This window comes from Jaculus jaculus, chromosome 17 (assembly GCF_020740685.1).
Source record: "Jaculus jaculus isolate mJacJac1 chromosome 17, mJacJac1.mat.Y.cur, whole genome shotgun sequence".
NCBI classification, from domain to species: Eukaryota; Metazoa; Chordata; class Mammalia; order Rodentia; family Dipodidae; genus Jaculus; species Jaculus jaculus.
The window spans coordinates 54,613,001-54,637,879 of record NC_059118.1 but is presented as its reverse complement, the minus strand read 5'-3'; the positions used below and the strand labels follow the sequence as shown (position 1 = coordinate 54,637,879).

The following is a 24,879-nucleotide window of genomic DNA, read 5'->3' as shown; positions in this document are numbered from 1 at the left end:
GACTCTTTTGTTATAACCTACTGTACTATCTCACCGCCACTATCCTTCATACATTCTACCTTATAGCAAAAAGGGGCCTACTCACCACTCCAAGAGCCAAGAGTACACTCCTGCCTCCTTCCAGCCTTGGCTTGAGGAGCCTCTGCTTGCCTCCAGCCTCCCTCCCCCACCTGCCCCTGGCTATCCCTCCAGGTCCTACATGCTAGCCCTACCGAACCCTCTCTCCCAACCACAGATGTGCTTTCATTTCAGTCTCTGTGCATCCACAGACCTTTGAGTCTCACATAGGATTCACATCTGACTGACCTCTACAGCCATGTGTGTCTTCACATCTCTCAGGCATCAGGCCCTAAGGAAGAAGAATGTATTCTTGTGTCTTTCTATCCCCTAGTTCCTAGTTTGAATTTGATAAAGACTGATTTATGGTGATACAGTGCTTCTATTACTCTACAATGTAAAATAAACTGTGAAAAGAAATCTGTGTTCCATGGTCATCTAACTTAAAATTCTTAGTTATTTGTGAGCAGGCAGCAAGAGTGAGGGAGAATGAAAGAGAATGGGTGCACCAGGGTCTCCTGCTATTGCAAACAAATTCCAGACACATGTGCCACTTTGTGCATCTGGCTTTATATAGGTGCTGGGGAACTGAATCTGGGATGTAAGCTCTTACAAGCAAGTACCTTTACCTGCTGAGCCATCTCCCAGTCCTGATCATCAAATTTAAATGTTAAGAGCTCAAGGGACTTACAGTTAAGATGGTGGCTTAGGTACCACGCCAAAGCAGCCTAGGGGGGAAAAAGACCGAAAAAACTCAGCAAAATACACACTTTTACTAAAAAGTGAGGTGTACAGGAAATCGAAACAGCAGTGGAGAAGTAGAAGAGATCCAGAGCCCACACAGGCTGGCAAAAGCGGCTCCGGAAGGTCCGCCGACTGTGGCGGCAGCAGCGCACCAGAGAGCTGCCAGGCTTGGCTCCAGCCGCAGGAAAAGCCAGGTGCGGGCGCTTCCCCTCACACCGGTGGTCTCCGCAACTCAGGAAACGTGAAGGAGAGCGGCAGTGAGCAACGGAGGAGCAGACCACGAGGTAGAAGGACACGTGGAACAGCGAGAGAACTAAAGCAACTGCGGCTCCCTCACCTCTCCCACCACCTGTGCCCAGCTCCAGCAAACAGAGCAGCGGTCCTGGGACCTGGCCATGCCAACTTGGCCGACAGCAGGACCCAAGCAGGAGCAGAGTCCGGCAGCAACATCAGCGGCTCTGGCATTGGCAGCAGTGGCCCCAGCAGCGGCAGATCCAGTAGCAGCAACTTCAGAGGCAGCAGTCGCAGATCCAGCAGCAGCAGTGGAGGATCCAGAAGTGGCAGCTAAAGCAGCAGTGGCAGCGGCAGCAGCAGCAGCAGCAGCAGCAGTGGACCCAACAGAGGCAATGGACCCAGCAGCAGCGACAGATCCAGCAGTGGCAGCTTCAGGAGCAGCAGTGGCAATTCCAGCAGCAGGGGTGCCAATCTGCAGGGCCACAGTTGCCAGGATCGGTTTGCCCCGCAGGAAAAGCCAGTGTCCAGCTCCAGAAATCAGAACAGCAGCCCAACGACCCAGCCAGCAACTTGACTGAGACCAAAATCATCCAAAAAGGTAACTGGGATTGCACCAGGGAAGGTTCTTACTTGGTCACAAGCTGACTTGGATCCCTCAACAGACCAGAAATCTTAACCTCTTTGTTGATAGAGGATCTGGTTGTTATAATAACTACTCTTGCATAAATATTCGGTGCTGTTTTTGATTGAATGTGTACAGTATTTAGTCAAATTTTAGAATCTACCTGTATACTTGAATACTCCCATAGCAGGGAAACTCAACCCCTAGGAACACCTTTGTAGATACTCTGAGAGTCTTAAGAGCCACACCTAATACCTTAAGCTCCTACCCTGAAAATATATAACATCAAATCAATTGATACAGCTAAGAATACACAGCTAGCTAGAAAATCCAAGCATTAACTTAATCCAAGATGCAAAAATATATACATTATAACACAAGAAACACTAAAAAGCAAGACAATATAAATCCACCTCAAAGTATTAATGCATCAGAAATGACCTCCAGTGAGAACGAGTTAGAGGAAATGCCTGAGAAAGATTTCAAAAGAATGATTGTAAACATGTTCAAAGAAGTCTAAGAACAAATCAAAGGAATCAAAGAAGAAATCAAAGAAGATGCAGGACACCAATTTAATGAAATAAAGAAGGCAATACAAGACATAAATAAGAAAATAGAAATAATAAAGAAAAACCAGTCAGAATTACTAGCAATGAAGAACACAGTTAATGAAATAAAAAACTCTATAGAAAACCTCACCAGTAGAATGGATGAAGGAGAGGACAGAATATCTAAGCTAGAAGACCAGGTGGCAGATCTAATACAGTCCAACAAAGAGAAAGACAAACTTAAAGAAAAGTATGAGTGGGAATTTCAAGATATTCGGGACACTATGAAAAGATCAAATATAAGAATTCAGGGCATAGTGGAAGGAGAAGAATTCCACTCCAAAGGCATAGTAGGCGTCTTCAACAAAATCATAGAAAACTTTCCCCAAATTGGGAAAGAGGTGCCAATGCAGATACAGGAAGCCTTTAGAACCCCAGCCAGACAAAACCTGGAAAGAACCCTCCTCATCATATTATAAATGTTAAGAGTTCATGCCAAATTTTTGTAAAAGAATAAACCTAACTCAGGGAGAGGATGTTGAAAACATTAAGCAACATGACACTACTTTATTGTTAATATGTCAGACCTGGCCACATGACACGTGAAAGCAGAAGGAATAAAGATTTTCCATTTTAATGCTTGTGTTTTATTTTGAGATAAGATATCAAGTAGCCTAGGCTGGCCTTCAACTCACCTTGCAGCTGAAGATGACCTGATCTATCTGCCTCCAGCTGAGTGTTCAGATTATAAGTATGTACCACCACACCTTCCATTTTAACTCTTAATATAGCATTTGAAATCAGTAATAAAGTACAGAAAAAAAATACTACAAGATTTTCTTTTTTATATTGAAAATTTAAAATTAATTACTATCAATACACATAGGACATGTATTCTGAATATGTTTTATTGAATTTAAAGTACCAGAAATCTAATTTCCTGACTCAACCTCCTCACTCCCTCCTACATTAATTCACATGGAATGAATGCATGCCCATAAAACACCAGCAGGCCTCCATGAACCTAATATGCCTTCACAAGGAGCTCAAGCCTCACCATTTTGTTCACTGTAACAACAGCATATGTCTCTGTTAGTGACTGGTGGAAAAAGATAGGTGGAATTTTACTGTGAAAAGCCATTTGGGAATGCCTGACAGCTGTGTAGGAAAGAGCGCCACAAATCTTTGTGAGAAGATCGTCCCAGAGGAAGAACAATTCAGCCTGGAATTTTTCTTTGAGCCATTTATTTCATAGATACCATGGTATGTGAAGAATACATAGCACACTGAAATTAATTCTGCCATACTTAATGAGTTCTTTTCTAACAAAAATAATTAGCCTCACAGAACAAAGATAGCTTCTTTGATTGCAAACCCACGGGTCATAGAGGCCACGTATGCAAAGATGGCAAGACTTTTCGAATGTGGATGCCACCCTTTCATGCACTAAGGTTGGAAAGAAAGTTTAAGAGGAGCATTAACTTGCAAAAGTCATTTAGGAACAAATGAGAGCCATGTAGGTGATTGGAAATTATCTAAAGTCTGCTCTTTGAACAGCCAGAGCTCAGGAAGTTACCTGGACAGGATGACCTAGTTTAAGAAACACTCGTTTAGCTGTAACACTCCTCTTGTTAGAGGACCTCTCAAATTCTGTATTGAAGAAAGCAACACAATAATGTAGCAGACTAGATCAGATTAGAAGATATCTGAGCCGCCATGCTCAGATACCACTGTGTTGTCTTACAATGAACATAATTTTCTGTTCTAGATGAAGGAACAATCTTCTAAAATAGTTCATACAAAATAAATACAGAAAACTCAGACAAGCCCTTGACAGTGATAAAGGGACAGGGCTAGACTGCCCTCTAGTGGGAATTCAAGAGATCTCCTTAGTACTTTTAGTTATTTTTGAGGCAGGATCTCATGCAAGCCCAGCTGACCTGGTACTCACTCCATAGTTGGATGCTGGCCTCCTACCTCAGCCTCCTCACTGCTGGGAATGCAAGGCATGAGCCATCACCCCCAGAAATGCAGTACATTTCAAACACTTTTCTATATGTTCCTAGTGCTATAATAAAGGTACATGGTGGCCTTTTCACAAAATAGGAAAGTGGGCAGAACACGTATAAAATACCACCTCATCCTTACACTTTCTCAATGCACACTATTCATCTCACCACATATCATGATGTGTTTCTGCAGCTCAAGCTAAACTACACAGCATCCTTCTGCTAAAAAAAACAAGTCCTTGGAAATCTGCAAAGGCTAGAGGGACTTTCACTAGAAGGTCGGGTTCCTAATGGCAGAAACCCACACGTTCCTCAGAGGCTGGAATCAGCACTTGGCCTACAGCAGATGCCTGATACATACCAAGTACTGTGCTAACTGCTTGGCATTAGTCTTCTTTTAATCCTCAATCTCCTACGAAACAGGTTCAGTCATTTTTTTCGCATGCATAGGGAACCAATTCCAAGATCCCCACAGCTACTAAAATCCTTGGATGCTCAAGTGCCTAATACAAAATGACATAGCATTTGCATATATATGTTCATTCATCCTTTCATATACTTTAAAATCACCTTTAACTATTTAAAATACCTAATACCATGTAGAAAATATTATGGAAGTAATTGTACTGTACTTCTTGGGGAACAATGACAAAATTTTTAAAAGTATATAGATGTTTAATATAGTCACATTTTTAAATGAGTGTTTTCTATCTGTAGTCAGTTAAGCCTGTGGTTGCAAAACCCACAGATATGAAGAGCCAAGTGTACTCTAACCTTCATTTTGCATATCTGCATGTAAGCATATACAAAACTACATGGAAGCTTCGCACAGTGGCAGTGGCTGTATCGTAGCCAATGAGGTTTACTCGAGGCACAATTATTGCTAATAGAAAACTACATGGAGCTGGGGTAAATGACTCAGTAGATAAAGTGCTTGCTGAGCAAGCATGAGGACAGAAATCCAGACCCTTAGCACCTACATAAATGCCTGGTAGGTTTGGTGGCTTGGCCCTTATCTTAGCACTCAGGAGGAGGACCTAGCAAGCTCTGGGTTCAAGTAAGAAACAATGCCTTAGTAAAATAAAGACCAAACGAGAAGACATCCAACATCAACCTCTGTCCTCCACATACATATGCATTCATATGTACATCGCATACATACATATACAAAAAAGATATACACACAGATCTTTGGAAATGAGTTTCTAGAATTGAGAAACAATCTCAGAGTTGAGAGTCTATATTCCCTCTTTTTCACTTTCTAGCACACCATTATCCTTTTATTCTTTTTTTAAATTTTTTTTTTTGCTTTTATTTATTTATTTGAGAGTGTCAGACAGAGAAAGAGAGAGAGAGAATGGACGTGCCAGAGCCTCCAGCCACTGCAAACGAACTCCAGACACTTGCACCTCCTTGTGCATCTGGCTAATGTGGGTCCTGGGGAATTGAGCCTTGAACCGGGGTCCTTAGGCTTCACAGACAAGCACTTAACCGCTAAGCTCCAGCCCTTCTTTTATTCTTAAACTGCAGCACTTACCAGTAACTTATCAAGTACACAGGCTTTCATAAGCAGATGGAGCACATCCAATAAAAAGTTCTTATTGCTGGAACAAAACAATCTGACTAGAAGCAGCTTATGGAAGGAAAGGGATACTTATTTATTTATTTGGGATTTTTGAGGTAGCTCTAACCCAGGCTGACGTGGAATTCACTTTGTAGCCTCAAGGTGGCCTCAAACTCATGGCAATCTCTCCTACCTCAGCCTCCTGAGTGCCAGGATTAAAGGTATGCACTACCATGCCCAGCAGAGAGGGATTATTTTGACATAGAATTTTAAGGGGAAGTTTCATTATGGCATGAGCAGAAAGTCAGGTGTCACATCTTATGACATCAGCAGGGAGGAAGCAGCAAGGCTGAGCTCCTGAACACCTAGTGGGGCTGAACTAATAAACCTCAAGACCGTCCCCTAATGACACATCTTCTCTGGCACCTCCCAAAGGCTCTACCTGTGGGGAACTATGTATGAAACTTAATTGCAAACACATGAAGTTATGGGCAACCCTCAACATTCAAAATACCACACCTTGTTACTTAACAATTCCACAGCGAATAGGTTATTAGGACTCCTATTCATTAAGCTACATGACCGACCATGTAAAAGCAACATCAAATGTCTAAATTTCTCACACAATATAAACCCCTCCAGAGAACAAGCAAAGATCAAAAGAAGTAAAAGCTTGAAAATTGAAAAGACTGATGGAATATGGTATTAGATCAAGTTAAGGGCAGTTACTAGTTTAATATTTATTTACTTATGAGAGCAAGAGAGAGAAAGAGTAGGCACACTAGGACTTCTTGCCACTAGAAACTATAGACACAAGCACCTCTTTGTGTATCTGGCTTCACATGGGTGCTGGAGAATTAAACTTGGGCCACAGGCTTTGCAAGCAAGCACCTTTAACTACTGATCCATCTCCTTACCCATTATTTTCCTATAAGTTGTTTTGATTTAATTAATTGGCTAATAAGCCATGTAAGAAATTATTTAGATGATGGCAGGCTAGTGTATATATGTTTTTGGTTTTTCAAATCAGGGTCTTGCTACAGTCCAGGCTGACCTGGAATTCACTATGCAGTCTTAGGGTGGCCTTGAACTCACAGAGATCCTATCTCTGACTCCCAAGTGCTGGGATTAAAGACATGTGCCTGGCCAGTATATATTTTGAAGTTAACAGCAACCCCTCCCCCCAAAAACTTCAACAGCACATAAACAAACATTTAAAAACACTAAGTACTTCTTTTTTCTTTACTAAGTACTTATAATATCATAAAATGATGCCTAAACTAACGATTTTTTTTAATTTTTGAATTTAATATATTAATATATATATATATATATATATATATATATATATATATATATATATATATACACACATACATACACACACACACACACACACACACACATAACAGGGAGAAAGAGGCAGGCGGGGGGGAGAGAATGAGCATGCCAGGGTCTCCAGCCACTGCAAACAAACTCCAGATGCATGCAAAACCTTGTACATCTGGCTTATGTGGGTCCTGGAGAATCGAATCGGGATCCTTTGGCTTTGCAGGCAAATGCCTTAACTGGTAAGCCATTTCTCCAGCCCATAATTATAAATTTCTAAAGTGTACTAATGATACAGATTTGTTTGAACTTTCTCCACAGAATCTGGCTTCACAATTTTCTACAGTAATATAAGCACTGCTCCATGAAACTTGTCACTTAGGTAAAGTGTTACAATTTCAAAACAGCTAAGTATATTCTAGGTCAAGTTGCTATCTTTGCTTTTTTGTTTTGTTTTGTTTGTTTTGTTTTCCAACATAGGGTCTTGCTCTAGCTCATGCTGACCTGGAATCTACTCTGTAGTCTCAGGATAGCCTTGAACTCACAGCAATCCTCCTACCTCTGCCTCCCAAGCACTGGGACTAAAGGCGTCAGCCACCATGCCCAGCTTACATTCCTATCTTTCACAGTCATTCATTATTTCTTTTTGTTATCTTTATGTGTATGGTGTCTATAGGGAGGTGTGCATATGCCATGGTACACAGGGGAAGTCATATACACCCTCAGATGTTCTTGCTTTCTACCTTCTTTGAGGCACAGTCTCTTGTTCACTGCTGCAGACACTAGGCTGGTTAGCCTGACAGCTTCCAGGAATTCTCCTGTCTAAGCCTTCCATCTTGTGGTAGGAAGACTGGGATTATAGATACTCACAACAGCATCAGGCTTTACATGGGTTCTGGGGATCTGAAATCAGGTTGTCATGCTTTCATGGGAAAGCACTTTTACCCACTGAATCATCTCCATAGACCTCAATTCATTATTTGTGTGGGAGCAGGGAGGTTGTTTTGTTGTGTTGAGAAGAGCCTTCTCCAAAGCTCAGGCTGGCCTGGAACTCAATACATAGCCAAAATGGCCCCAGGAACTCACGGTGGTCCTCCTGCCTCAACCTCACAGTCATTCATTATTGAATACAAATATCCGGCAAATAACAGCAATAAATTAAACCCCCCAAAGCAGCAGGTCTTTCGAATGTTAATGAACAATTCAGATTGGCAATATATTCTTTAAGAGAACCATCTAAATTTTAGACATATCTTCTAAACAAGCTGAATTAATTTTCCCAAGAGTTCAATGTAAGTTAGACACTGACAAGGGGAAAAGTAATTCAAATTTTGGAGATGTGACAAAAGATCAGTACCTCAGAAGAATACTGCAGCTTTAATTTGTTGAGAAGTAGTAAAAGTCCTTAAGTTTGTAGAGAGAACTCAGAAGAGTATATAGAAAACCCATCACATTCATTTAAGAAGCCAAATGTAGCTTCTAAAAAGTAAGGTCATATATTACTAATATTAAACTTTATTCAGGATATTAGAATCTTAACTGAAAATGAAAACACAGTATATGTTTTAAGAAAGACATAGACTGCATTTCTTAGATAAAATTAACTATAAATAAAATTACTGTGACAAAATGCATGCAATTAGTATAGTGGTATGAAACAAAGAACAATAATAAAGGGAATTTACTCAGTTGGGGGGAAAAGCAGTCACCATAGGAAAGTATCTATAAAGAAATATAAAGCGACAGCAATAGGCAAGCTAAAAGAAATATAGAAAATTCCAAATATGTGAAGATAATTTCCATCTGTTAAAAGGATCATTAACCACAAGGAAGGAAACAATGCAGAGAGCCACAAACCACAGCAACTTGATTTTGTACTCTTCTGGAACCATGATCCTTTTCTATGCCCTGCCTTCACAAGCAACATCATCCTAGCCCCAGAAGGCCTCTCTAAGGGATGGACGCACAAAGATGACAGTGTTTGAAGGCTGGTTTGATGGCTGCCGTCTACGGCCTCATCATCCAAAGGGTTGCTGTGGCTGGGATCCTGCAAGTGTGCCACTTAGACCCTGACCACAACACAACCTCTGCAGGGCTCTCAGCCTTTTTTTTTTTTTTTTAATTGGTAAAGTGGGGATAATATCAGTGACTTTTAGAGTGTTCTTGTGAGAAGATAGTAGCTGTAAAGTTTCTAGCAAGCTCTGTCATGACAGGTGCTATAAATGCTGGCAATAATTACTAGTAACAGTAAATCTAAATACTTTTGTCTGTTCATTTTTGCCTATTCACATTCACAAAAACCTGCTTTTGCCAGTCTGGTGGCACATGCCTTTAATTCCAGCACTTGGGAGGCAGAGGTAGGAGGATCGCTTGGATTCAAGGCCACCCTGAGAGTACACAGTGAATTCCAGGTCAGCCTGGGCTAGAGTAAAAACCTACCTCGAACTACCCCCTCCAAAAAAAACCCTGCTCATATCCACTAATTACCGCCTTTGCAAATCAGTTTTATGTTGCTTTAAATGAGTGATACTGGAGAGCATGAAGTAATATCAGGGATCTCCTTCATCTTCTTGCTTATAAGACTAGATCAGGTTAGTAGTTCTAAAAGTTTATCTCTGGTGTAGGTAGCTCCTAGTTCTTGCTTCCTTAAGATCTTAAATTTAGTTAGAAGGGCTGGAGAGATGGCTTAGCAGTTAAGCGCTTGCCTGTGAAGCCTAAGGACCCCAGTTTGAGGCTCGGTTCCCCAGGTCCCACGTCAACCAGATGCACAAGGGGGCGCACGCGTCTGGAGTTCGTTTGCAGTGGCTGGAAGCCCTGGCGCGCCCATTCTCTCTCCCTCCCTCTATCTATCTTTCTCTCTGTGTCTGTCGCTCTCAAATAAATAAATAAAAAATGAACAAATATTTTTAAAAATTTAGTTAGAAAATAGTATTGAATAAAAATTACAGGAGACCACTATTTTGAATTAAGCTCTTGCACTGGGACCCAACACCAGGCAAAAAGTAAGCAGCAGTCATTGGAGCTGACGTTCCCCTGACCAGACTGAAGTTGAGTTGCTGATGTGACCTTCAGCAAAGCCAGGATGAAAAGGTAACAGCCAAATTTTCCAAACAAGCTAGTTTCACCTGGCATAATGAAGTTCCATCTGCCTTGGTCCCTAAAAAGGTAACCCAGTCCCTTTCCTCTCCAAATAGGCCCCTCTTCTGCTTTCATGTCTCACACACAGATTTCTCATGTGAGAGAAAGTATGTGATATTTTGTCTTTCTCTCCCCCAGCAAGGTATGGGAGGAGACCCAAGAGGGTGGTGGGAGGTGACGATGAGAAGGTACAATGATGTATGTGTATATGTCATAATGAAACCCTTTACTTTGTATGGTAACTAAAAAAGTTCAAGAGATGACCAGACCACTTTCTGTTTTTTGTTTCTATTTTCTTCAGATCTTCCTTCGTTTAGCTCATGAGAACATTTATTCTATTTTAAGGAATGAATGTTGTTCAATTTTAGAAAAAAAAATAAAACCAGTATCTTTATATTATTGTTATTTTGTCCTTTGGTAAAAGTAAGCCACACTCCACACTCAGGTATATCACCATCGTAACTTTCTAGATGCTATAAACCCAAGAACAAAGGTTATTAATATAATCCATCCAAATGAAAACAACAAAAATAAACTTCCAGCAGGGTTGGTGATGCACACCTTTAATCCCAGCACTTGGGAGGCTGAGGTAGGAGGACCACTATGAGGTCAAGGCCAGTCTGGGATTACAGAGTAAGTTCCAGGTCAGCCTGGGCTAGAGCAAGATCCTACCTCTCACACACACACACACACACACACACACACACACACACACACACACACACAAGTAGGGCTGGAGGAATGGCTTAGCAGTTAAAGCATTTGCCTGCAAAGCCAAAGGACTCATGTTAGCCAGATGCACAAGGGAGCATCTGCATCTGGAGTTTGTTTGCTGCGGCTGGAGGCCTTGGAGTGCCCATTTTTACTCTTTCTCTCTCTCTCTCCCTCTTTCTCTGTCCTTTGGAGTACATTCATCCAGCCAGGGCAAAATCATTGTAGCGGTTTGATTCAGGTGTCATTTGTGGATCCCGAATGTTTGATCCCTAGCTGGTGGCCATTTGGGAACTGAAGCCTTGCAGGAGGTGTGTTGTTGAAGCGGGTTATGGATGTTATAGCCAGCCACCCCTTGCCAGTGTCTGGCACACTCCTGCTGCTGCTGTCGACCTGATGCTGGCCAGGAGGTGATGTCCAGCCTCTGCTCATGCCGTGTTTTCCTCTGCAATCATCAAGTTTTCTCTCAAGTCTGTAAGCTAAAATAAACCCTTTCCTCCCACAAGCTGCTTCTAGTCAGGTGTTTGGTAATTGCAAAGTCATCATAATCCATTTTGGTTTGGTTTGGTGGTGTGGTTCAATTTTATTTAGTTCAATTTTGCTTTGCAGACCAATTCTCACATAGCCTAGGCTGGCCATCCAACTGGCTATGTAGTCAAGGATGACTGTGAACTTCTGATATGCCTAAGTCTACCTCTTGAGCAATGGAATTACAGGGGTGGAGCACCACACCTAGTTTTATAGAGAACTGGGAATCAATTTCACGGTTTGTTCATGCACAAGGCCGACACTCTACTGAGCTATAGACCCAGTCCTTCTACCTATGCTTCTGTTTGTGTGTGTGTGTGTGTGTGTGTGTGTGTGTGTGTGTGTGCGCTATGTGAGCACACATGCTATACATGTGTCATATGTGTGCACATTCCAGAGGTCTTCCTCAACTACTCTCTACTTATTTTCTGAGACAAGCTTTCTAAACCATAGAAGAGGCAGGGCAGATAGAAAGAAGAACACAGATTTATTTATTTTTTTATTTATTTGAGACAGGGAGAGAGTATGGGCAGATACATGTGCCACCATGTGCATCTGGATTATATGGGATCTGGAGAATCAAACCTATGTCCTTAAGCTTCGCAGGCATGCACCTTAACCACTAAGCAATCTCTTCAGCCCTGAGACAAGCTTCTTTGATGAACCCAGAGCTCACCAATTCAGCTAGATTAGCTGGCCAGTAAGTCTTGGGATCCACCAGTCTCTGCTTCTCAGTATAGAGATTACAGGTGTACACCTCCACACCTGCCACTTTTATGGGGTTCAAAGGATCCAAACTAAGTCCTCATGAACACACAGCAAGCCCTTCACCCACAGAGCAATCTCAGTCCTCATGCACACACAGAAAGCCCTTCACCCACACAGCAATCACCCTAGCCCTTTTCTTGTTTGTTTTCCAAAAATATCAAAAAAAAACTAATGTTACAAAGACAGTCCTAAAAACATTAGTGGTATGTTTTAGAAATAATTTCTATATATTTTCCATATAACTTAATCAGACTATTAAAGTAAAAAGAATACACACTTTTCCAAAAGACCCTTGTTAACAAAGAATTTAATGAATCTTAGAAGGCTCTGCACTTACACCCACCCTTGTGGAACTCTTTCCATCCCTGGAAATGATGTTCAGCTGCAAGCAGCAAACTTACCCAGGCTGGCCATCATGGAGTCTAGGTCTGTGAGGAGCCCTGGAAGGTGCTGGAGCTGTTCTTGCAGCTCTGACAGGCTGGTTCTTTTCTTCTCCCAGTGAGCCGAGAGCATGACCACTTCGCTGTCCACCAGCTGCAACACAGCCCAGCCACATTTAGGTACAGACAAAATGCAGTTAGCATGATGAGCTTTTAGTCCAAGTATCTTTAGCAATCTTCTATGGTGTCCAGATGACAGTACATGCAACAGAAGACTGAAGTGTATGTACTGTTTTAGAAAAGAATCAACTTAATATTCAGTACGGAAACCTCAAATTACAGGGCATCATAGCCCCGAATGACCTGAGAAATTACTTCTAAGTATACTCTCTGCTTAAAGAAACTGTTCATTTGAAAACCCAAATCTAGGGGGGAAAACACACACACACACACACACATAGACACTAGGGAGAAACCACACCCACCCACATGCACACGCAGAGCTACCACTAACAATCAAAAATAAAACAAAGAAAAACACATCTCAAACATAACTTATGGCTAATTAATTGCTTTACCAAAGTAATTCTTGTAATGGAAAAGTTCCCTAATGCCCTTTGAATATTGATCATTGTACAGTGAAACAGGAACACTTCTCATAAAAGTAAGGTAAGTGGTATACTATTGAAGGAATTCTTGAGGCAGCTGATCAATTGTAGCAAAAGAGATTTAAGTGAACAAAAATGGAATGTGATATAAAAGGTCCTAATAATAAGGTTGGATGATACTAGAGTAGCCTAAGATAATTCTAACTTCTTTTCCTGAAGACTTGCAAAGACAATGACAGAAATGAGTTTCTCCTAGACATTCTGTTTTGGTTTTAACCTGGTAGAAAAGAAAATGACCAAACTTAAGGTACAGAAGGAGCACAAAGAGGTTATTTTTTGAATATATGACCAACAGTCAGCTAGAATCAGGAAAAAATATACCCTGACCAATAAAAATAAAGGTTGTAAAACCTATTTAACAGAAGAAAATGCATTTGAAAGTTAAATGCAAAAATCACTAAGATCACAGTTAAATTATTTTTTAAAAAGAGAACAATTTATATTTCTCAAGATTAAGATTTTTAAAGAGGCAGAATCTGAATAAAACTGATTCCATAATCTTAATAGAGATTATTAGAGGAAAAATATAACAAAATAGTATGTGGTCCGAGACTATTCAGTTCATGCTTTTTTTATTTTTGAGACAGGGTCTCAATATAGCATGGGCTGGTCTGGAACTCACTATGTACCAGGATGCACTAGAAGTTGTAACAATCCTCCTGCCTCTGCCTCTCAGGTAGAAGTGCTGAAATTACATGCCAAGTGTTCATATTAGTATTACAAGTACCCACATCTCCCTATCATTTTGCAGGACACATGGAAGGGATATTCTCATCATGTAGCACGTTCAAACAGCAACAGAGATGACAGGAAGCCTTCCCCAAATAGCACTTCTAATTTGTTTAGTTTGTTTTTGAGATGAGGGTCTGTGTTGCCCAGGATGGCCTCAAATTCCTAGACTCAAAGAACTCTCCAGCCTCATCTCTCAAATAGCTCAAATATGGGTGTGCATCACCACCATGCCTAGCTTCATTAATTCTGTATTCTTAAAATTGCCTATTGGCAACCAGTCTTTCATAAAGATCTCTAGACGTAGCTTTAGAAATACTGAACAGCGCTAATAACCTATGAGGCAAAAAGAAAACCAGGACCTTTGCCCCATAATTCATCCTAACAGTCAAGTGATGCCTACTGAGCATCACTGCTGGGCCCCATGTTAGCACTGGAAACACAACAGTAAGCAAATGGAAAGAAAAGCCTGTCCTTGGGCATATGTGGGGGTGGGGGGGTGGGTAAGGTCTCTCAGTTTTCTCAGTTTCACACTTGAAACTTCAAAAGAACTTACAGGGCTGACTTATTTTGCTTGGTACATGGAGTATCTTTTTAGAAACTCTTAAAATCTTACTTCAGCTTATTAGATAACTGGAAAAGTTTAGAATTATTTTTAGATATTAACTATTTCTTAAAAGCAGAATATTTAAATTATTTATTTATTTATTTCCAAGGAGAGAGAGAATGAGAATGGGCGTGCCAGGGATTCTAGCCACGAACTCCAGATGAATGTACCACTCTGTGCATCTGGCTTTATATGGGTACTGGGGAATCAAACCCGGGTTGTTAGGCTTTGCGGGCAAATGCTTTAATGGCTGGACCACCTTTCTAGCTCAAAGTACAACATATTTAAATATTAAAATTTAATTGTTTACTTAACTGATGCCTTCCACAAAACTGAAAATTTTGTTCCGAATACAGAACACAAAAATACATGTAGTGCTTGCTTTGGCAGCACATATAGTAAAAATGGGACAATAAAGATTAGCACAGACCCTGCACAAAGACACGCAAATTTATGAAGTATTCCATCTTTTTTTAAAAAAAGAATTATATATAGAAAAAATATACCAGAAGGCACTAGACTATTTTAATCTGAAAGAATGGGAGTTTGGAGTCTTAGAATAATCATGGATAATTATACAATAATACAACTTATTTTAAGTGTATGCTATGAGCCAGGCCCTGTGCTAAGCAACATGTATTTTTCACTTCAACTACAGAGCAACCCTATAAACTACGCTACACTGTCACTGCCACCTGTTAAATGAAAACCTCCTGGAGATGAAGTGAGGCTATCAGTCCCTTTCCTAAGAACTACACTAGATCTAGATTTACTCTCGGGGGGAATAAAGCAGGCCCACCACTTCATCAAATCTAGGAGGCATGTTAGAGGGTTTATATAAGAAGAAGAAACATGGAAGAAAGGAACAAAGGAGGGAGGGAAGAAAGAAATGAATTCTGAAAAACTTATGTTGTTACCTACTCCTTATATATAATTTTTATTAATAATTAATCATCTCCAGAAGTTTATTTTTGGTACTTCTATGTAAATAACTCTGAATAAGTCCAAACTCAACATGAGAAAAAGACTGAGGAGCAAGACAAACACATAGTATATCATTCCTTAAATTCCTCCAGTGGTAAGAGAGCAGGCTTTTCCATCCCAGCATTCAGGAGACAGAAGTAGGAAGATTGCTGTAAGTTCAAGGTCAGCCTGGAACTCCAGGTCATCAGACTAGGAGACACTGAGACCCTACCTTGGAAACCACCCCCCCCAAAAAAAAGGACTAGAGAGATGGCTTAGTGGTTAAGGCTGTTGCCTGCAAAGCCTGAGGACCCAGGGTTCATTTGCAATGGCTAGAGACCCTGGTATGCCCATACACTCCCCCTCCTCAAATAAATAAATAAAAATAAAATAAGTTTTTTTAAAAAGAGAAAACACAGAAGCAAGTAGGGAACATCGATGACTAACAGTATGAATAAACTTACACCCTACTTGTACATTATAATTAGCCATGAAAAACTGACTCCACAGTTCAGTCTGTCCAAACAAGTTTTTCTGGTACGCCAAGTATGTAGGATAACACCATTTTATAGATGAAGAAAACTAAGAGACTAAGCTGTATGCCTAAGATCAAAACACATTTACACCAAAGATGAGAAAATAGGATTCCCAACACCCACTCCCAGGTCAGTTTAAATTCCAGTCAAAGGAAGCCCACACCGAACAGAGAAGTCAAGTCTTGTCCAACTGGCTCATACATTAAACAGTTAAATACAACCACAAACCTTAAGAGTTTAATTTGAAAGCAGTACATATTTCACAGCAATAGGAATCTGAAGCAAAACACTACAAGTCTAAGTTCAGAAAACTGCCCTGCATGTCTACCTTTAAGTCACTATTAACTACTCATTTGTAGATTGCTAAAGTGGGGGGAAAATAATCAGAGAAATTGTTTAGAATGGACTTAAGCAACAAAGTTACCAATGACCACAACTGTTGCTCTGTAAGTCCCCTTCTCAGTTGTAAGAATTTGCTCTCTTACAGAAATGAATGTTGAAGCAGACTGAAGGGTCCACAAGTATATTACTTTCCCGGTAAGGTTGATGCTACCTGGTTAAAAGCTGCGGAGGACACATGAGCAGGTTTGATAAGGGAAACACAAAGCCCAGCAAATAAAAATACAGTTAGTGGGCTGGAGAAATGGTTTAGTGGTTAAGGCGTTTGCCTGCAAAGCCAAAGGACCCAGGTTCAATTCCCCAGGACCCTCATAAGCCATATGCACAAGAGGGAGCATACATCTGGGGTTCATTTGCAGCAGCTGGAGGCCCTGACATGCTCATTCTCTCTCTCTCTCTCTCTCTCATAAAGAAAAATATTTTTTAAAAGATACAGAGTTAGTAAGTATCAAAGACACATTGCTGATGGCTTTAAATAATTTTTTGTGCTGAGACAAGGTCTTACTGTATTGTAGTGCACGCTGGCCTCCACCTTGGAACTACCCCCTGCTTCAGTCTCTCAGGTGTTGGGATTAAGGTATATACCACCACACTTGGCTTAAATGGTCAGGTTTAAACTGGATAGTGTGCTCCAGAACAGTGTCAAAGGTCATCTTTGGTTCTAGTGACTCAAGCTTGGGATGGCTTTTGTTTTTTGGGGGTTTGCTAGTACTAGGGAGGAGGTAGCCTAACAACTCATGGGAATCCCCCCACAAGGGATCTGTAAGGCGTCAAAGGGCACCTATCTGTGGCTCTTTCATGGCCTAACTTAGGGGTTGCTTGTGCGGGAATCATAACTCAGAATCCCACATTTGTGAAGCCAAAGCATAGGAACAAATCCAAGAGGCAAACTAGGGCGGCCAATCAACAGGTTTCCTATGACTCTGTTTTTGCCAACAGGCAGATTTCATTTCTTTTTCTCAGTTTAGCCTTTCACCAGAGTATGTAGACACATTAAAAGTCAAAGAGGGGGCTGGAGAGATGGTTCAGTGGATAAGGCACTTGCCTGCAAAGCTTAATGACTTAAGTCGATTCTTCACTACCCACATAAAGCCAGACACTCAAAATGGCACATGCATCTGGAGTTCCTTTGCAGTGGCTGGAGGCCCTGGCATGCCCACTCTCTTGGTCTCTCCCCTCCCCTCCCCTCCCCCACTCCCCACTGCAGCTAACAGCTAACAGCTAACAGCCTCCATCCCTTTGTTCTTACTCTTCCAGACCACAGCTATGTGCAGTCCCAGGCGTGATGCACACACATACCTGGGATAGCAGCATGCAGGGGGCTGAGACCAGAAACAACAAGCCCGTAGCTGTGGAATGGGGTATGTCTATCTGCATACTGAGTAATGCCCATCATTGATTTTCCCCCTTCGTACTCCTCACTCTTTGTATTAGTTACTTATTGTAACCAAATACCCAAAAAGCAACTTAAGGGAGAAAGGTTTTACTTCAGGTCACAGTGTGAAGGGGGACAGTCCATCATGGTGAAGTAGCAACAGGAGCATTGCAGCCACAATCAGCAGAACGATGCAGGCTGATGTTCACAAAGTGTCTACACGCCTTTTTATTCAGTCAGGGACCCATGGAATGGTACCACCCACATTTAGGGTAGGACTTCCACCTCAATTAAAATGATCTAGGAACTCCTTCACATACACACACAGGGGTTTGTTTCCATGATGATTCTAAATCCATCCAGTTGACAAGATTAACTATCACTGTCACTTCTACTATCATTTCCAAGTCAGTCATTCAACATGGCCAGCAACATTAGCAATAGATTTTGTATGCTTAGAGGTCAAGCACAAAAGAAAACGGCATAATTAAAAGAGACAAGGCAAGCCAGGCATGGTAGCACACACCTTTAATCCCAGCATTCGGAAGGCAGAGGTGAGGATCATGGCAGTTGAGTTGGAGGCCACCCTAAGACTACACAGTGAATTCCAGGTCAGCCTGGGCTAGAGTGAAACCCTATCTTGAAACACCAAAAAAAAAAAAAAAAAAAAACCCACACACACGCACGCACACAAAAGAGACAAGGCAAACAGGAAATTTCCTGCATCGCTATATAGTGTTTTACAATACTCTTTCTAGAAGTAGGAATACACTCTAAATAAACCAGTAACATAGTCCTTGATCATCATTATCAAGTACTATACACCACACAATTACAAGACTGACAGTACATTAGGTTTATTTACATCAACATTATCACAAATGGAATGTGTAGTGCTAAGACATAAAAACAGTTATGACATCACTAGGTGACAGGATGTTTTAGCTCCACCATAATCATATGAGACCATTCTGTACTGTGGACTGTGACTGGAAAACTGTTATGCAACATGTGGCTATATCCAGTCTGCATTAATGACAGAAATCAACATGCCCCACTTTTTTGATGTTGTTTTTACCAATTTTTAAAAATTTATTTGCAAGCAGAGAGAAACAGAAGAGATACAGAGAGAATGGACAGGACCTACAGCCACTGCCAAGAGTGCACCTGGCTTTACGTGGATACTGGGGAATTGAACCCCAGTCTTTAGGCTTTGCAGGCAAGAGCTTTAATCGCTAAGCCATCTCTCCAGCCCTGTTTTGTAGAGTCTCACTTTAGCCCAAGCTGAGATGGAACTCACTCTGTAGTCGCAGGTTACATATATATATATATATATATATATATATATATATATATATATATATATATTCATGGCTATGAACTCACAGCGGTCCTTCTACCTCAGCCTCCCAAGTTCTGGGATCAAATGTTTGTGGCAGCTGGAGAGATGATTTAGCAATTAAGGCATCTGCCTGCAAAGCCTAAAGACCTATATTTGACTCCCCAGAACCCATGTAAGCCAAATGCACATAGCATGTGCATCTGGAGTGCATATGCAGTAGCTGGAGGCCCTGGCACACCCATTCACTCTCTCTCTTTTCTCCTCCTTTCTTCCTTCCACCCCTTCCTTCTTTCCTCCCATCTTCTCCTCCTCATTCTCCTTCTTTCCCCTCCTTCCTTCCTCCCCCTCCTTATCCTTCCTTCCTTCCTCTTCCTTCCTCCTCCTTCCACTTCCTTCTTCCTCCACCCACCTCCTCCTCTTCTGTCTCTATCTCTAATAAATAAATAAAAAGTAACAGCCAGGTGTGGTGGTGCACACCTTTAATCTCAGCACTTGGGAGGCAGTGGTAAGAGGACTGCTGTTAGATGCTAGCCTGAGACTACATAGTGAATTTCATGCCAGCCTGGGCTAGAGTGAGACCCTACCTCAAAAAAAAAAAAAAAAGTTTACACCACCACACCAAACTAGAACATTCCCCACTTTTCAGTAATTTCTTTCTTTTTTAAAATTTATTTATTGTAAGCAGAAAGAGACAGAATGGGTACACCAGGGCCTCTTGCCACTGAAAATGAACTCCAAACACATGTATTACCTTGTGCATCTGGTTTTATATCAGTACTGGGGAACTGAACCCAGCCAATCAGGCTTTGCAAGCAAACATTTTAACCACTGAGCCATTTCTCCAGCCCTTTTTCTGTAATTTCTAACAGTCTGTGTTTGATTCCCCAGTACTCACATAAGCTAAATGCACAAAGTAGCACATGCATTTGGAGTTTGTTTACAGTGGCAAGAAGTCCTGATGTTCCCATTCATATTCATTCTCTCTCTCCTTGTAAGAAGAATATTTTTAAAAAAAGAAAAGATGAAACAGAGCTAGAGATAGCTTAGTGGTTAAGCACTTGCCTGCAAAGCCTAAGGGACCAGGTTTGATTCCCCAGTACCCATGTAAACCAGATGCACAAGGCGGCTCATGCATCTTGAGTGTATTTGCAATGGCTAGAGGAACTGGAATGCCCATTCTTCCTTTCTCTTTCTCTGAAATAAACAAAGAAAGAAAGTGGGATGGAGAGATGTCTTAGGGGTTAAGACTCTTGCCTGCAAAGCCTAAAAACCTGAGTTCAGTTCCCAAGTACCCACATAAAGATAGATGCACAAGGTGATAGAGGCCCTGGTGCACCGATTCTCTCTCTTTCTCTCTTCCCCAGGCATGGTGGCACACACCTTTAAGCCCAGAAATTGTGAGGAAGAGGAAGGAGGCCAGCCTGTGTCGGACATAGGCAGAGCCCTGGGTTAAAGCAAACCTAAGCTTTCTGACATGAAGGCACAGCAGCCTGAACCACCAGTCATATCTCAGTCATATTTGGGGGACCAGACCAGCAGGAGAGTTCCTCCCCTTGTTCTCGGGGGTTGCAATGAGCCAGGATCCTCTCCCCATTCTCGGGGGTCACAATGAGCCTGGACCCCTGGACAAAATCTCAGACCCTGAGATCGACAGGAAGTAAGGCCACTCCCTCTCAGAGCACGGAATACCTAGCCATTCAAAGACTTACACTTTGCCCATAACCCTGTGGCCTTTGGCCAGTTGCCTAGGAAATTCTTTATATGGTATCAGCCAGCAACCTTTGCACAGACCATGCCCCTGTACCCTATACCTTCCCTCTGCCATTGCCAACGTACTGGAATGCATATCCCCATATGCTAATAAGGCATCAACAAGCAACCTTATACATCTAATCCCCTTAGGACCCTCTTCCCACCCTCAACTGCTTATAAACCTATTTCCCTGATGGTGAACTGAGCTGTTCACCGAAACTGTCTCGTGAAAGTCTTTTCCTTCATGTGCTCACCACCACAGTTGCCTGGGACGACTTCAGGGTAACCGTGGCCGGGCCCCGGAGGACTCAGAAACCCACAAGCCTGCATTACAGCAAGACCCTACTTCAAAAGATAGATAGGCAGAGAGAGAGAGAAAGAAGAGTATCTAAATCGCATCATAAACATGCCTGCATTCTATGTGATTATTATATCTTCACTATTTTAGGTAAATGATAAAGTCAATCTAAATGTAGAAGACAAAATCACACAAAATCTTTTAAAAAATAAGCTTGAAATTGACAGGACAGGATATGTGACCTTGCCTATGAAAGCTTTAAGTATGTTGTACCAAAGAATTTTAATTTCAAGACACTTTGATTCAAGGTATATCTGTTAGAGTTTTAGGAAATGGTCTTGTCCTTCCTGTTTGCAATGAGATAGATGAGCACCTTACACTGTCACATGGTCTTGCTTAGATGATGTTCTAAGTACATGGGCCAAGCAACCATGGACAGAATCCTCTCAAATAAGGAGCAAAATATATATCCTTCCTCCCTTAAGCTGTTGCTGTTAGGTTGGGACAGACTCCCAAAATGGAGTCACCATGTAGCAACAGAGACATAAGGAAGTAGATTATCCACATTCCTCAAGAAACCACTATCCCCTTCATTGCCTAACAATAGCCCCACCCCAGGTCATGATTTCCTGCCCCCTTATCTTGGGTTCATTGTTCTGGTGTCACACCCTGGCTATCTTAGATTTCCCCTAAAGAAACCTTTTTTTTTTTTTTTTTTAACTTTTCCCTTCCTCGCCTTCCCCGACTGAAGAGCTGAAGAGCCGTATAAAGTGCACTTCTGGAACCTCAGGTTGCCTGTGCTCCGCTCCTGAGAGTCAGACCTGGCAGCTTGTGCTTTTCCAGATAAAAGCCTCCATCTTTACCTCAGAGTGGTTTGTGTGGTCTTGGTCACTCCTGAACTTTACATCTGGTGCAGTGACTCAGATGAGGCTTCCAGTTGCCCCCTGGGTGGCAAGACATTCTTTTCCCCTGACCAAACAAACCACTGAGCTGCCATTGAACCGCTGATGGCTTCAGACCATCTCTGCCTGGTACCAGCTTTCACATCCACCACAATTCGGCTTTGCTCTTCTTCCTTTCTCCATCTCCTCCCTCCTTCTTGGTGTCCCTCTCAGGTTGGCCTGCTCTTGGGTTTAATCCCTCCTCGTGGAAGCCGCCAGCACACCAGGCCACATCCCTCTGCCACTTTTAGGCCTCAACTCCAGGTCTCAAGAAAGACGCACTCTTGACACCTTGAATCTCTCGCTCTTTGGTCTACTGTACCTTAAGGGGTGCCTTCAGGTTCAGTTTCACCATCTTAAGACGTTCCCTCTCCTTCCCTCCTCTCCCTCCTGAGGTCTTATCTTCCAATACCAGCCAATTTCGCCATTGGGAGCACAGTCGCCCTCCTTGCCCACTAACAGGCCAAAAAGCCAACAGTTGTGACCTGTATGGCCTCTGCCCACATGGGAGGTGCAGGCCCTGTTCACCCTAACAGGCCAGGGGGACATACTGGTGTTATGTGTAAACCCAGCTAAGCCCAGATTCCTTTTCTCTCTCATTTTGCTCTTTCCCTCTCTCCTTAAGAACTTAAAGCTGCCATGACTCTTGGATGACATCTTATCTTTCTCTGCAACTCTGCCTGGCCACAATATAAGCTGGAAAATGGGTCCAAATGGCCTAAGAATGGTATTTTTGATTTCCAAATTCTCACTGATTTTCAGCCAATATACAGGCAAATGGTCCAAAATACCCTATTTTACACTCTGTGTGCATAGCCTTCTCTTTGCTTTACCTGCTCTTCTGACCAGGTCCTTCTAGTCACCTCGCCCCAACAGCTCCTCTGGCTCCTCCAGCTCCTTCAGCTCCTTCAGCCTCTCCTGACCCCCTACCTAGTAACAAGGTTTGATTTTAGTCTCCGGAGTTGTAAACAGAATAGAAATTTAAAATGGGAATGTATAACTTCTGAATGAATGAATGAATATGTGAAGGGGAAATGGTTGTCTAGAGTCTATATGAAAAGTGCACTTAAAATGAATGTGTGTATATGAGTGTATATGAGTGTGTATGTGGCTCACAGCCCTCAGGCTGCAGAATGATTTCTGTTCTGAGCAGTGCCATTTTCATTTTATTGTGGGGGATGTTGTCCACCAAGCCCACTGTACTAGACAGCACAACCAATTCTTACTGTTGAGTGTCCCCCAGGGGAACACTAAAAGTAATTAATATCCTAGGCAAAAAAAAAAAAAAAAGCAAGATTCTCCTACTCTTAAAAGAGTTATAAACTGGCAGGAGCAGAAAGCCTCCTTGTAGCCCTGAGTGATGTCCAAAACTCTCCCTGGAATTTAGGAAGAAAAAAAAAATGGCTCTTTCTTAGCTTCCCTGCCTTGCAGAGCCAGGGGGGTTGTAAGCACAGGGAATCTCAGGATCCTAGCCCCAGCATGATAGTAAAAGAATGCCAAGTCACTGTGAACAGATGGGGACTTATAAGAAATTTGTAACTGTTTTATGCTTACTTAATCTTTCTATGCTATGAAACTACTAACAAGACAACAGCCTCAAGATTTATGTTTAAATTTAGAAGTACTCGATACTGAGTTTGTAAGAAAATTTCTAAAATTTCTAAATAATATTTGAATCTGATTTCATATTTGTAAAAAATGTGTTTCAGGAAAGTTATAAGACACAAAGTTCTAAAATCAATAAATGATCAAATCTGTATGTTTATTCTGGTCTACTCTTTCAAAGAAATTATTTCAAAAGGCTTTCTGAGAAAAAAAAACTTAACTGGTCATATTACGATAAGGACAATAAAAAATTTTGTTGGTAGTTATGATATGAACTGAGTAAAGAAGATAAAATGGAGAGGTAACTTCAATTTTTTGTTTTTTTTCCCCCCAAGGTAGGGTTTCACTCTGGCCCGCTTCTGATGAATTTTAAAAATTCTAAAAGTTTTCATGTCTTCATATTTAAGCCAAAAATGTCACTATATAATATAGAATTCTTATTTATTTTAAATTCTGTCAGCAGATCTTTTGTTTAGTTTACTCACTGTAGCCTCATGTATCTTAAATATGTAAACTCTAATTTTTGTTAACATCAGACTTTTCCAGATATCAGAATATTGTAATTTGGTTTATATAAAGTCCATGATGTTTGGCTATCAATAAGCATGTATCACCATGCCTGGCTAAAACTCTGTTATTTTAAGATGGTTGTTGTCTCGTTCATGTTGCTTTTGCCAGATGATTATCACTGAGGTTATAAGTCTTATAAAAAGTCAGTTATGTGACTGGAGAGATGGCTTAGCAGTTAAGCACTTGCCTGTGAAGCATAAGGACCCTGTTTCGAGGCTCGATGCCCCAAGACCCACGTTAGCCAGATGCACAAGGGGGCACATGTGTCTGGAGTTTGTTTGCAGTGGCTAGAGGCCCTGGGGCGCCCATTCTCTCTCTCTATCTGCCACTTTCTCTTTCACTCTCAAATAAATAAATAAAAATAAGCAAAAAAAAAAAAAAAACCTTAAAAAACAACAAGTGACTTGCTGTTTGTTCTTTGAAAAACTGAAAAAGCTCCCCATGTCTTGGGAAAATCCATTA

General features: G+C 41.5%; 1 protein-coding gene and 1 pseudogene across 2 annotated transcripts in view; one reads left to right on the top strand and one right to left on the bottom strand.

The window, feature by feature from the left end:
• Dtnbp1 (dystrobrevin binding protein 1) overlaps positions 1 to 24,879 on the bottom strand; it is a 164,733-nt gene that overhangs the window by 118,247 nt on the left and 21,607 nt on the right. For both annotated transcript variants that reach the window (XM_045136485.1, XM_045136486.1), the window contains exon 5: positions 12,654 to 12,786. In XM_045136485.1, the coding sequence (XP_044992420.1) occupies positions 12,654 to 12,786 (133 nt within the window). The remainder of the gene's footprint in view (positions 1 to 12,653; positions 12,787 to 24,879) is intronic.
• LOC123455660 lies at positions 15,011 to 15,109 on the top strand (annotated as a pseudogene).